The 13,473-nt window shown below is 39.1% G+C and overlaps 1 protein-coding gene across 1 annotated transcript in view; it reads left to right on the top strand.

Moving 5' to 3' along the window:
• The window catches only part of PRELID1 (PRELI domain containing 1), a 52,890-nt gene extending 44,795 nt beyond the window's left edge, over positions 1 to 8,095 (top strand). The window contains exons 5-6 of the mRNA XM_078652772.1: positions 2,470 to 2,548; positions 7,673 to 8,095. Coding sequence (XP_078508898.1) covers positions 2,470 to 2,548; positions 7,673 to 7,812 — 219 coding nt within the window. The 3' untranslated portion in view covers positions 7,813 to 8,095. The remainder of the gene's footprint in view (positions 1 to 2,469; positions 2,549 to 7,672) is intronic.
• Positions 8,096 to 13,473: the final 5,378 nt, after the last annotated feature.

Below are 13,473 nucleotides of genomic sequence, written 5' to 3'. Positions count from 1 at the left end.
GTCACTCATAATTTATAAGACCACTATAAAAAGTAGTAAAGTTACGAGATCGCCAACGCTGCATATAAAGCCCACAGGGCAACAAGTATTTAGAATGAGTATATGTGGCTGATTTAAAACCGTGCTGTGTCAATGCCATCCCTAGAGACATCTCATATTAAACTGGGTAGTGATAGCAGATTACGAACCGCACTATATTAATGCCATATGTCTCAAATACTAAAGCCAGCAGCCAACATATGGAGACACGGTTTCTCAAAAAATCTTAGACAACCATGACTTAAACCAGATCTTATATAGTGGTATATAACAATGGACAAGGAGGAAAAAACTATATCTTAAGGAGAGACTCACCATGATCCGCTGTTATATTCAATGACATACAGATAGAAGCTGTTGATCACATAACTTGTGGTGTTTACAAATATGGACCTCCCAAAAGATCAGTGTCTACTGACCTTGTTCCATTCAATCAGGTCGTTTAGCCCCTCCTTGTCTGCCTTCTCAGAATAGATCAATTTGGCCTCCTTTCTAGCCAATATGCTTTCAATATTGTGTGACTCGCCCATCACCCTTTCCAAAACCACCCATCTAAGGTCCCTGGGTTCATGTCTCTTCTCATTGAAATGTTGTACAAGGCGTGTGGAGAGTTTTTTTGCTTTGATTGTACTTAGGTGTTCTTGAATGCGTACTTTCACCTTGCGTGATGTCAGCCCAATGTAGTGCAGACCACAACTGCAAGTGAGTCTGTAGATCACGTGTGAGGTATTACAATTACTAAATCGCCGGAGGTGCCAGGTTCTCCCATCAGTTAAAATGACCTCTTTGGTGGCCTGGGTAAGGGTACAAATAGAGCAATTGGCACAAGGATAATGGCCAACCGGGAATGAACTCGCCACTGAAACAGTGGGGTTACGAGTATGGACCAGTTTGTCCTTGAGATTAGGAGCTCTCTTGAAGGCAAACCGTGGAGGCGGCATTTTATCCTCACATTTTTTCACTGTATGAAAAGTGGGGTGTGCTGGTGGCAGTTGACGTGTGGTTTCTTATTTATGAATGGTTATTTATGAATTTGACACAGTGACGTATATGAATAAATCAAATTCATATAAACCGGGAATGAAAGCAAGTTTACTTTTCCAAAATGTCACGTTTACAATGAAAGTTGTCTTGAAGGAGAACTCTCATATAATGTATCTACTATTATTATTACCTGTTTTTATCCCAACTGTATCCGGAATATGTTACTGCTTATTACTTCTTTCCTTGTATAATGCATCCACCTGTTCCTATCCCAATTGTATACACCAGTCCTAAGACTGTTTTTACCATCTGTCAATCCTGTAAAGCGCTCTGATACCCTCACAGGTCTCGTTCGCGCTTTATAAAACTCTAAAATAAATAAATAATGACCAGTGGCCCAGTAAATATATACTTAAAATGGCTTCCCTATTCACTTGTACTATCTAGTAATTAAACTAGATAGAACAGGGGCATATCTGCTCGTGCAGATATGTCCTCACATGTAATATAATGCACCCTGCCACAGGGCTATAAGGCCAGCTGCAGGGGTGACTTACATATACTGTATGCAGTGTCTGTGGGCATGGCACACTGGGTGTGTGCTACGTTGTGCTTTCACTTTTGTTAGCACCATTTCACGCAGCCTGCAATGGCAATCTGCACAAGTTTGGTGGTGGGTCCCTTAGGGTGACACAATATATGCTGCAGTCCTTAGGGACCCTCTTTAGTACCCAGGCCCTAGGTACCAGGGGTACCTGAACTAGAGACTTAAAGGTGCTAAAGGAATTGCCAATTGGGGTACAGTTGAACAGTTACCTTGTTTTAGGGAAATGGCACTGGGGACCTGGGTAGCAGGAACCCAGGGCACTTCAGTCAGAATTGCAGAAGATACCAGGCAAAAAGTGGGGGTGACCACGTGAAAAAGCAGCACTTTCCTACACTCCATCAAAACAGATTCCTGTGGTGCAAACATACAAAGAAAATGCTACATCACCATCCTAAATTCTTGCCTTAGTTGTGAATAGTTTCTTCGTATGAAACAAGTGTTTTTTTCCCTTGCCGCTAAAACTGACAAAAAAGGCACTATATTCCCTAGATACAAAAGCACATTATGGGAGATAAGCAGAAAGACTACTCAGGACTCGAAGCATTTGTCAAACATTCTTGTTTTCGTCCAGAGACTAAACAGAAAATTCATAGATGAGCTAAGCAATTCTTAAGAATATATTTGGGACTGCTTAAACATACCTCCCAGAAGATTAAATTATTGCTTAATAGTTGATGTGGACATGTTGTGATACTGTAAGAAGTAGGAATAGATCAGCTGCTAGACAGAACGAACGTTAAGAGACTCAGGAGAGAAACAGTTAACACAGCCAAGTGGCTCACTGCTCTAAAAACTCGATACATGATCTATTCTTAATTCTTTTGTTTCACTATTTTCAGGAATTCGGTCTTGCAAGATTCAAGAGCAACGTTCACAAGGCTATGAAAGGATATGAATACATTTTGGCAAAAATGCAAGGTATGTTAAAAGTTAGCTTCTATTTACAGCTTTATGGAGTGGACAGAGGGTCAATGCTTACCACTGGTGGAGGGTTGTTAAATGCATCTTTTAATGACTTAGTACTCTGGTTCTTTGAGCAAGATGGTGGTTAAAATAGCCATTTACAGGGCTTTTGTTATTTCTTGGATTGCTGTTCCACCCTTTCTGTGGTTACTTCATTGGTGCACATGTAGTTCTATAGTGAATTACATTCTTTATTTGCATATTAAGTGCCGATTTAGTGTTTACCCAAACTATCTTGGGGCTAAAGATAAATCCTCAAAAAGACACAGAAAGGAAATAGAAACTGAAAAGGAACCATTGCCACATTGCAAGGAAACAACCAAGTTTTTCTGCAATTTCCGTAAGCTTAAGTTCTATTCCACATGAAGGTGTTGGGTAGTACATTCCAAAGGGAAACGGCGTCATACCGCCTACAATTTCGCACTAAAATTTAGGGATGAATGATAGATTTTTCTTTAGTGGCCTCTGCTGACATTTTGAGTGGTATCAGCTAAATCACAAATATCAGGGCAAAAGTTGAAGGGTACCAGAGAGTTTGGTTTGAAGAGAATCCACTATTTAACATAATATATGCATTACCAAACTGTAAATCAATATGCACAATTTTTTTATATATAAGAATATCACTCACAAATGGTTATTCATTACAAGATGTAAAAATGTTAATTTAAAAAAATCTTTGAATAAAAATAGGCTTCCTTTTATTGTTCTAATTCCACATTTTTCAGGTAAATGTTACATAACATAAGATTGGGGGGAAAAATAGTGCATAGCTAATATTTCTAGATTTTGATCACATGGATAGCAAGCTTTTCAAATTTCTTGTTTCGATAAAAATATTCATAAATTGGGCCCATACTCTTCGGGGATGATGCACAGAATGAAACCTTTCACATAGCATCATAGTCCTTGGTTTACATATTAGAATGCCTTAACATTCACAAATAAGTTCACATAGAACTCACTCACATTGGGTTTTAACTAACAAGAAATTAGTCTTTTAATGTGAACCCGCCAAAACAGATTTTACAGTTATGTTTGTGGTCTAATAGTTGGCTAACATTAAATCCGGTTTCTTCCAAATAATTCACAATGAAATAGTGACTTCCAATTTACAATACATCTTTACTTCCTTAATTTGTTGTCCTGTTATAGATCTACTATGTTTAAACTATTTACTATTCAAAACCATTCTCTTTAATTTTGGAATATTGACACCTAAATAGTTGTGTTCAATAGTCTTCCAAAATATTCAACAGTTTCTGAAACTGTACTTTAGTCCGATAGAATAGACCCTGCCATTGGCATATGCTCTAATTGTTGTGGAAAGACGTGCCAGGGCTTCGGTCCGGTTCTGAAATCTAAAACCTTTTTAGTTGATCATGAGGAAGTGAACGCACAATTCTGTTTTAGCCATTATGTTTACTTATTTTGGAAGAGGTACCCCTGCTGCCTCCCCTTTACCCACATGTCAAGGAGCTATATGGCAGATAGTTCCTTTGAAATTTAAACAACATTGCCAGAAACCCTCCCAACCGTAGGTCTCCAGTAAACTAAACTCCCAACAGGGGAGACGTATGTAAGCTTCCAAATGCATTGCGACTGCCTAAATTTGCATTATGTTTCACAAAAATCAAATCTTTGAGAGAAAAAATACAGGCAATACCCACTAAATCGACAAACCAACCCAAAGTGCTGTATCAATTTATCTATTTTAACATCCTTCCCACTAGCAAATCTATTCCTTAGATCTCTACAAGCAGATGAAGAGAGTTCATAGAAGGCACGAGCAGGAAGTTCTTATAATCAGAAACCGACTTCATTCCACGACCTATATCACCAAATCGCTAACTTTGAAAATACTGAATACTAGGGAAATGTTTGTGTCCGTACGCCATAAAATGTTATCAAAATTAACATACCTATGTTTGCTCACACTTGTTGCAAAATTGAGTGCATCACCTGAAAAGGGGATCTTCCCAAGTACCTTGAAATGTGAACAAACGTTCCCACTACTAAAACAAACAAAAAAAAAAGTCTCCACAACAAGGTGATGTTCATCTACAATCATGTCCTCAATCTCTCATGGTTGGATGAGAGTGAAAAAATGTCTCTCCTTACAAGAAACCAACTACATCAGTACTGAAAACTTGCTCATCTCTCATCAGTAGGGCCTCAAATTATGAAACCGCATAAAAACTGCATCTCTTACAATCATTCATGTTTTTTGCTCCTGGATAGTGGTGACTTTTGTCTCCAAGTTCCACATTTCATAGTCGTGTTTGAGACTTGATTTTGAGGACATTCTCTCCCTGTTAGAAAAAGGGTTTGGAACCCAGTGCCTAGTTTTCAGCTGGGCCTGCTTTTTCTTATTCGACCAATCTCAAATTGTAAAAATTGATGATAAAACCCCTGACGCTGCCACATTCTACGACTTTCCACATATTGCACTAGAACACAGCTTTTATTGTGCTGGGGAGGAGCTGGCTAAAGCTGTCATTCAGCTGGCTTCTAGGGCAAAAGGTATAATTTGTGTGATTGAAAAGATGCCTGTTCTCCTTCAGACCATAAATCTGCTCCTTGGGCTACTGCAAAGGACAAATTGGTTGGCACATACTCCAGTTCCGAGTCCTGTGGAAACTTAAGCCTCCGCAAGCATTTTCTTTTAAACTACCTTGTTCTCTTTAAATATTGTTCAGTTTCCGGAGTGAAACCTAGTTAATAAAATTAACCATTCCATTTATAGTCATTGAAAACACTGAATTCAAGTACAGTTTTGAGATTTTTGCTTACTTTTCCTCCACTCTTTTAAAAGGCTTTTTTTCTGCCTTTTTCAAACCAGGTTTTTTAACAGCCAGTGGCTTGGTACTCTTATCATAAAGATAATTGCTTACATAAAAATAGGGATATAAATACTCCTTTGCCAGGCAAAAGGCATTCTTGGTACTCTCCTTACTTTAGAATCATAAACCAGTAACAGTGCTCTTGGTGGAAAGTCGGTCATACATCTTTAAATAGGCCACAGGAGCATATTCAGTTCATACTCTTTATTCGATTTTACAAGTAAAATCATAAAAGCCAAGTCAATTAAAAAAAATTAAAATAATCATTGGCATACTCACACTCACTTTAAAACCCCTTGAGAGAAAACGTACAAGAGAATAACATGTTGTGGATGAATTTAAAACTGTAAATACAGTAAAGCCTGCCTAACTGGAGTAAAATTCATTGATTTTAAAATTGGTCGCAGAAACTTATATTGTAAATTGTTTTATTTTGGACAAATCATAACAATATGTAATGTCATTAATGGAAGGATTGTCACAATTGCAGAGGAGCATGTCTGAGTCCTTGAAACAACCATTATTGAAAGAAACTAATTGGAGGAATAAGTTTAACCTAAAATAAGTCAACAAGCAGCGTTGGTGTTGTCATATTCCAAGTCAAATAGGGTTCTACATTACTGACCGTTTTTGTCCATAAATGCTGCTTCAATCCATTTACCATCAGAATGGACTATACTGCTTGGATTAACAAACAGGTCAGGCTGCCTAAGAGACCTCATGTTATGCGAAATATAGGCCAGTCATTGAATCAAAGATGGCTTATCCAGTTTTAACCAAATCTGCAATATTAATCTGTTAAAACCACGTTCCTTTTTTATCCAAATTGAATGTCAGAGTTAAAAAAGGGCAGAGTCGGAGCTGGTCAACAATATAACTCAAACTCAGTTCTTCATGGACAATTTCATGGGGTACGCTTTGTGGAACCCCCAGGAGGCCCCTTAAAATGTATTTTCTGCCACTTGAATTGAGGCAACCCGACCGTAACCCCATATTCCACTACCATACTCACTGATGGGACGCACTTGGCCCTATAAATTTCCAAGACTAATTTGTGAGTGCCCCAAAGTCGGCGAGAAACCTCCCATTCCACATTAGAGCATCCTCCTCTCTTCTTGAATTCCACAAAAAGCAGAAGAGCTGGGTTTTCAATAAACCAAACACACAAAAGATGATAGGAGGATACTTGTTATGAGTCTAACCACTGGCGATAACTTGGGTAGCATTCCAGCCTATCATTCTTTTGCCCAACATGCCACCTCAGAACCCAGCCACATGCAAATCAGTCTTGACCCTACTCCAATAGGAACAATCCAGCCCAAACTGCCAGGCCAGGTTCTCCCTGAACTGGAAAAACAAGCTACCCAAGACCAGTATTGCACTGATTCCAAGTGGTTAGACAAATTGCAAGCATTCCTCCCTTCACCTTTGTGTGTTTTGATGTACTGCTCTATTTGGCAAGGGTATGCCCATCCAGATGTGGGTCCTGTGCTTACTGTGCCATTGGAACCAAGCTACACCCAAATGAAGAGACCCTGTCAGGGTGAAACTGATGTTATGTGTCCCCGAACCGCAAAGTGTATACCTTCTTTTCATTTATGTGCTTTTGTTTAATTCAAAAATGTTAACTTTTTTTTTGGGGTAGTATGAGTCATGCTGTGGAAGTGTGTAATCAGTATGATGCTAGACTCGCTTTTATATAACGCTCAGACTGCAAGAGTATAAGCAAGCTAAGACATACCCACTTACAAGAATCGAGGTGGAATGTTGCCTGCTTTACCTCAATGCAGGTCATGAAGATTCATGGATTCCAGTTGGAAAAGTACATTTGAGTCCAGATGACCAGTTTCACAATAGAAGCATTGCGATTAGACAGTAATTTTCATTTAATATTTCAGTGTCCGGCCTTTAGACTCTTATAACATAGCATCAAATTCAGATCATCCTTATTGCATCATTTGCATTCAAAACTCTTATATTCTCAATAGTGTGGTTTTTATCTACATGGAGTCCTAGATTGTCGGATTACTCCTTGGTGAATTTTCCATCAAGATCATGTCGGGAAGAATGATTCCTGGGATGCAAAAAACACTTGGTTGTGTCAGCAGGGTGACAGATTTTAGGCCACAATTTAATCTGATGCATTAGAAAGAGTTTAGTTTGTGTTGTATTGTTGTAAGGAAATGTGATGGTTTTTTTGGTTATTGAAGTCACTTTATTGCCCTGTTCATTGCAGGGGAATCTCCATCGAAAACCCTGGTGGAAACAGCAAAAGAAGCAACAGGGAAAGCCAGAGAAACCGCACTGGCAGCAAAAGAGAAAGCCAAGGACCTGGCTAGCAAGGCAGCCTCCAAAAAGAAGCAGCAGTTTGTGTGATGAAGGATTTGGGACCATAGCTGTGTTGGCAATATGAATTCTTAGAGCTGTCTGTCTCACTCCCCCCATGGGCGGGACAAGTGCAGGAGGCCCGGTGCCAGGGACTGCCGTGATGCTCTCAATGTGTGACAACTTCAATCAGAGCTTTTAACTACTGAATATTTCTTACAGTTTAATGCAAGTTTTAAAATCAAAAAGACAGTAATTCTGAGAGAATTAACCTCAAGAAGAGATAATTTTGTACGTTTTAATTTGATTAAAGATTTCCTTGCTATAAAACTTATCAGTTTATTGCTGCTCTTTTTTTAGGTGATGATTGATCACTTTTTAAGAACAGGAGTGAAATTTACCTTTAACAAACAGGCACAACTTCAATGGTTCCAAAGTCTAATCTCACCAGTTGCATAGTGGTGGACATATCCGGTGCATATGGTCTTGTTCATTGCCAGGAGCTGAGATTGGACCTCGTCCTAGCTTCAGTGCCCACAGTCTAAAAGGACATGTTCCGTGTATAATACAAGTCTCCGTCCTAGAAGAACGTCATCCTTTTGTGGAAGGAACTGCACAGTTTGAGAAAAGGATCATGTTATACAAGAGAACAGCGTAGTTTCAATTACTCTTCCCAATCACTGTAATTCCTCTAGCTCTTAACATTTAAGGAGGGCGGTCTCCTTCAGACAAAATAATACCAATATTAATACGTGGAAGAATCACATTCAGCGGAAGTGATGTTTCAAGGAGGCTTTAGCTCTTTAAAGGTTTAAAAATATTTTGGGAAGTAATCATGGATTAGGGAAAGCTGAAATGGAGCTATTATTGTTTTGTACATGGATAGGAAAGGGTCGCCGATGGCAAAAAGTGGCAACTCTAAAGATCACTTCATATTGCAGGAACTCCAGACCTATTTTCTTTAAAAAGTAAATGAATGTTTTTCTGCCCTCTTGTCCTCCCCATGCAGGAAAATAAATGTATGGGAAGATTGTGTGATGAAAACATCCCCCAATAGAGCTGTTTAGAGATTGCTTAACAATTGAATTGTTAAGCAGGAATGTTTGTTGAAAGCATGGATTGTAGAGCAACTCGCTGTATGGCCAGAACTCCACAATGATCTTCCCCCATTAATGCTGTTATCCAAAGAATCAAGTCTGTTTTACAATTCCTACTTCCTGTCTGGCATTCTGTCTAAGGCACAGATGTAAAAAGGATTGTGGGATACTGTAGTCCAACAATCTACATGTGTATAAGCCAATATCACCATCCCAAATGTCACAGTGTCTAGTTATTGCATTTAGTTCCATCTCATACTTTGAAACCAACCATGTGCCAGTGAATACCACAGGCAGGAGCAAATGATAATTCCCAATGCCCTACCACCACTACACACACACCACAATTAAGGTAATTTGTTGTAGCGTAACATTATGGGTGAAGTGGAAGACAAAAGAGACTGCCTCAAAGATGTCAAAGTCGCACCCAGGATGTTCTGATTCTATCACCATCTTACATTATCGCCTGATGGAATTTGCTAGTGTGTGATTCTACAATCTAGAATTAAACACAAAACTGAGTTATACTACAATACATTTCCAAATCTAAACTTTATTCTTAGTGTGCTTAACTATGTCAAATGGATATCATGTATAACAGTAAGTATGCTGTCCTCTCTATAACGAAACCTTCTTCTGAGGAATAATCTCTCTCTTAACTTGAATGTATATTTCCAGTCTATTATATATTCTGGTTGTTGTGCTAATTCTTTCAGTTATGCTGCACCTTCATAGCTGAAAGCCCAGTAATTACTCTTGCTTTAATCCTTCAGTCTTTTCCTCTAAAAAACAAAAAAGGTTAATTTGATAATGATCGTGTCTTACTGAATTGCTGTTTCATCATTGTTCAACCATGTCCTCCTTAACTTCGTACTCAACGCACACGGACTAGAAGAAACTACGAAAATGGGGAATACCCTGAATGTATACACAAAGACAAATGAGGAATGCTATTGAAAGGCTTCTGCTCTAAAAATACATGTTCTAAAGATGCACTCTAAGTAGACGCTGCTCCTTTCAGGGAAATGTTTGAAGTGTGCGGCGTGAACCTCGTGCATGCGCATTAAACATTTTGAAGCTGCACGTGCTGGAAACAAAACAACTAGACCGCAGCGAGAAGTGCTCCATACTTACATCCACTATTTTGAAAGTCTCTCTTGCTTGTAGCCAAGATTTTCAGTACGTTTTTAAACAAAAATCTTGAAGATCTCTAATATTTCAAGAAGGTTATTTTTTTTTCAGGAGATTTCATGCAATCAAAGCTAGTTCTGATTGCTTCGACTGTGTTCCTGACACATACCCGGTTGGTTTCAATCAATATATCCTTATCAATCACATAAAACGGATGCTGTAATATATAAGAAAGACAAAGGTACCAGGAAATCTTTGTTTACCATAATTCAAATTTAAAAGTCAAACAATCCGTAAGTAACATTGTTCAAGTTCCAAGAAAAGGGTTGGGGCACAGATAATTACTATAAGCTGGAATTTGCCATCATTTGTGAGGTGTGTCTCCCAATCCCCCACCCCCCTACCCCACCCCTCCAAGATTTGCATTAAATGTTGTTGGTGGCTGTAGAGCGCTGTGCACTTTACTCCTGCTAACCAGAAGTAAAGTTCCTGTGCTCACTCTTTAAACCTAATGAAATGAGTATACACCTGAACTTCATATTTAACGTAGCTGTAAGTCCTGAGTGTATGGTATTAAGGGTACAAGAGCCTGTAACGTTTTGTCCCGAGTGAACTGCAGGACCGATTGTGCCACCCACTACAGTGACAGTGCAAACATGACTGACTTCAAGTCTACCATTTGTAGCCTAGCTGTTGCAGTTGTAAACTGTAAATTAAACCAACAGAAATAAACCCCTTCTGACCGGTCTAAAGCATCCTTTTAAATATTCATGTCACACCTAGGGAGGCCTTATTGCCCATAAGGCGGTGTTGCATTAATAAATTTAATAATTCTAATTTCGGTTAGGAAACAGCTAGAAAAAAAACTATTTTTCATTTCAAAATATATTATTAGTTTTATAGAAAAGGCATACAATCAGACAGTATGGCGAAATTATCAAAGAGTATAAAGAACAGATTACACCTGAAGTGTTGTTGGTTTACATACATTAGCTAGAATGATACGGATGATCACTGAATATCAGAGCAATCCAGGTTCAGAATGACTTCAATCTAAACAGTGCCTTCGGTATATCTAGAAGAGTGTGTACACTGTAGGTCCAAGGATACGATCATTTGTCTGGACTGGATGTAATCGATAAATTCCATTCAAAGAAATACAACATTTGAATTGCCTGTATACCAAGAAATGCCAAACATTAACAGGGGTAGAGAAAGAAGGGCAAGAAAAGGGGACAGGGATATACCTGCTTCATAGACCCCGTTAAGAAGACTTAGGAAAAATACCCAGTTATGGTTTGGACTACAAGACCTTGTGAACTTAATTTTATGTTTTTATCCAGGGATTGTATAAACAACGAAAGAGTGTAGTTTCAAGTAAAAGGAGCGAGCATGAAGAATCTCACTAGATTCTTTAAAAAATCCCTCACTCACCAACCTAGTTGGTGACATGCTTCATCATCGGGCCCCACCGGGACAGACCTCTCAGAAATCGTGAGCATGAGTGCTTTTTTCTTGTACACAGTAGCACAAAGCTCACCGTTACAACTACGTGTGCACTTTTGAGAGCACAGGTGCATGAAGTCGCTGTAACAAACAAACTACTTAAGAAGGTTACTAACTGTATGTTTTGTCTTTCTTTATATGTTTGTTACTGTGAATTTTTTATTAGTTTTTATTTATTCAGAAGTGCAATCGTTTTCTCTAGAATAAGAGCAACCACTTATTTTTGTTTGCACTTTCTCACCATTTTTCACTTTCACGTCCTCAGGTTAGGGTGGGCCTTAGCGCGCCCTTACCGCCAAGGTTTAGTCTCCCTGGTCCTGATGAATGCCCGGTAATTTACACCACTTGGGCAGAAACATGTCGACCCCACCCCATTGGAACCAGCTGAACAATTAGTTCAGTTTTTGTTTCCCACACATTGCTTTTAGTGTGTCTGATTGGCCATTTAATAAACCTTTTTTTCGACACAATCCAGACATTTTTAAAACACTTAATCACACCATCACCTATCACCACAAAACCAGCTCTTCAGTAACTGGCGTTGCAGCACACTGGGGAGGCACTCGGCCTCTCCTGGTGAGGCCCAATGATGAAGCATGTCACCAACTAGGTTGGTGAGTGAGGGCTTTCTTAAAGAATCTAGTGAGCTTCTTCGTGCTCCCTCCCTTTACTTGAAACTACACTCTTTCGTTGTTTATACAAATTAGACTCGGGGACCAAGAGTGTTCCGTTTATATTATCACTCGCTCTCCTGTTGATACCATTTATCCAGGGATTGCCATACTGTGCTAGAGTTTAGTGGTGCAGATTGATTTTTGAGTTCCAACATGCATGCACTTCGGAGATATGAAACCCATGCCCACCATGTGTGATATGACAGATAACTGAAGGATTTCCATTCTGATAGGACAACTTTAACCTCAATGGTTAGGAGTAGGTTGATGTAGAAAGCTGCCTCTGTATATACTATACCAAAGTAAGGTATAGTGTGAAGAGTCCAGTGGATCCCCAAAGGCTTATAGGGGTAAAAGTAGATAATACCTTACTCTCTATTTGTGGTAGTGTGGGCGAGCTGTAGGGCTTTATCAAATGGTAGTGTTAAGCTAAGGCAAGAAATGATGTCGCATGCTCAAAGGCTGAACTCAGACCAATTGTTTGTATTAAAAATATTTATTTAGTTGTATTTTATTCTTAGAACCAAGCAGGGCTTGGCGCAGTTAAATATAATTGTACTTTTCAAGACAGATTGGTCAACAATCAAGCTGGATGAGAATGACTTTTGTAACAGGTTTGTAAAATATTGAAATACAGTTATAATTACTTTTGGATTACTTTTTAGAGTAATTTTTCTACTCTGTGTGATATGCCTAGATATCACATTGGGACATTTCCTAAATAAAAGGTAGGTAAAACACTTTTGTAATAAAACACAGTTTCTTATGTTTCCATACAAGCACCCTCAACACTTAAGAGGTTTTTCAGAGGAAAACTGTCAATGCAATCCTATGGACAAAAATGAGGGTATATGTTTGCAGGTAAGTAAACTGTATTGAGGGTTGAGTTGTTGGGGTTAGAACAAGTGTTCCCTCAGGGTCAATGATTTACTCGAAAAGCACACTCGATGACACTAAGGTGGCTGGGTGCAGAGGCCCAATGTTAGCTTATAGGGCTAGGGGGGCGTTGGTTGCTCTTGGGCAGGCCATAAGGTTAAGGGAGCAAAGCTCCTAGGGTTAAGCTCAGGGCAATCCAAGTTAGCACCCAAGGTGCAAACACAGCGGCTAGGTGCAGGGTGCCAACATCTTGGCTATGAGATTAGTAGGGGTAATCAAGAAGTTAGTCTCCCCAATCCAACATGGGTTCATCCCAGGATGTGGTACAATTGATCATATACGCCGTGTGATTATATTAATTGACGCTGCCAAAGTATCGGAGACCCTATGGCATTCATTTTGCTAGACGCAGAGAGAGCATTTGATAG

Source organism: Lissotriton helveticus, chromosome 7 (assembly GCF_964261635.1).
Source record: "Lissotriton helveticus chromosome 7, aLisHel1.1, whole genome shotgun sequence".
NCBI classification, from domain to species: Eukaryota; Metazoa; Chordata; class Amphibia; order Caudata; family Salamandridae; genus Lissotriton; species Lissotriton helveticus.
Note: the sequence above shows the minus strand (reverse complement) of the source record. Positions and strands in the feature narration are given on the sequence as shown.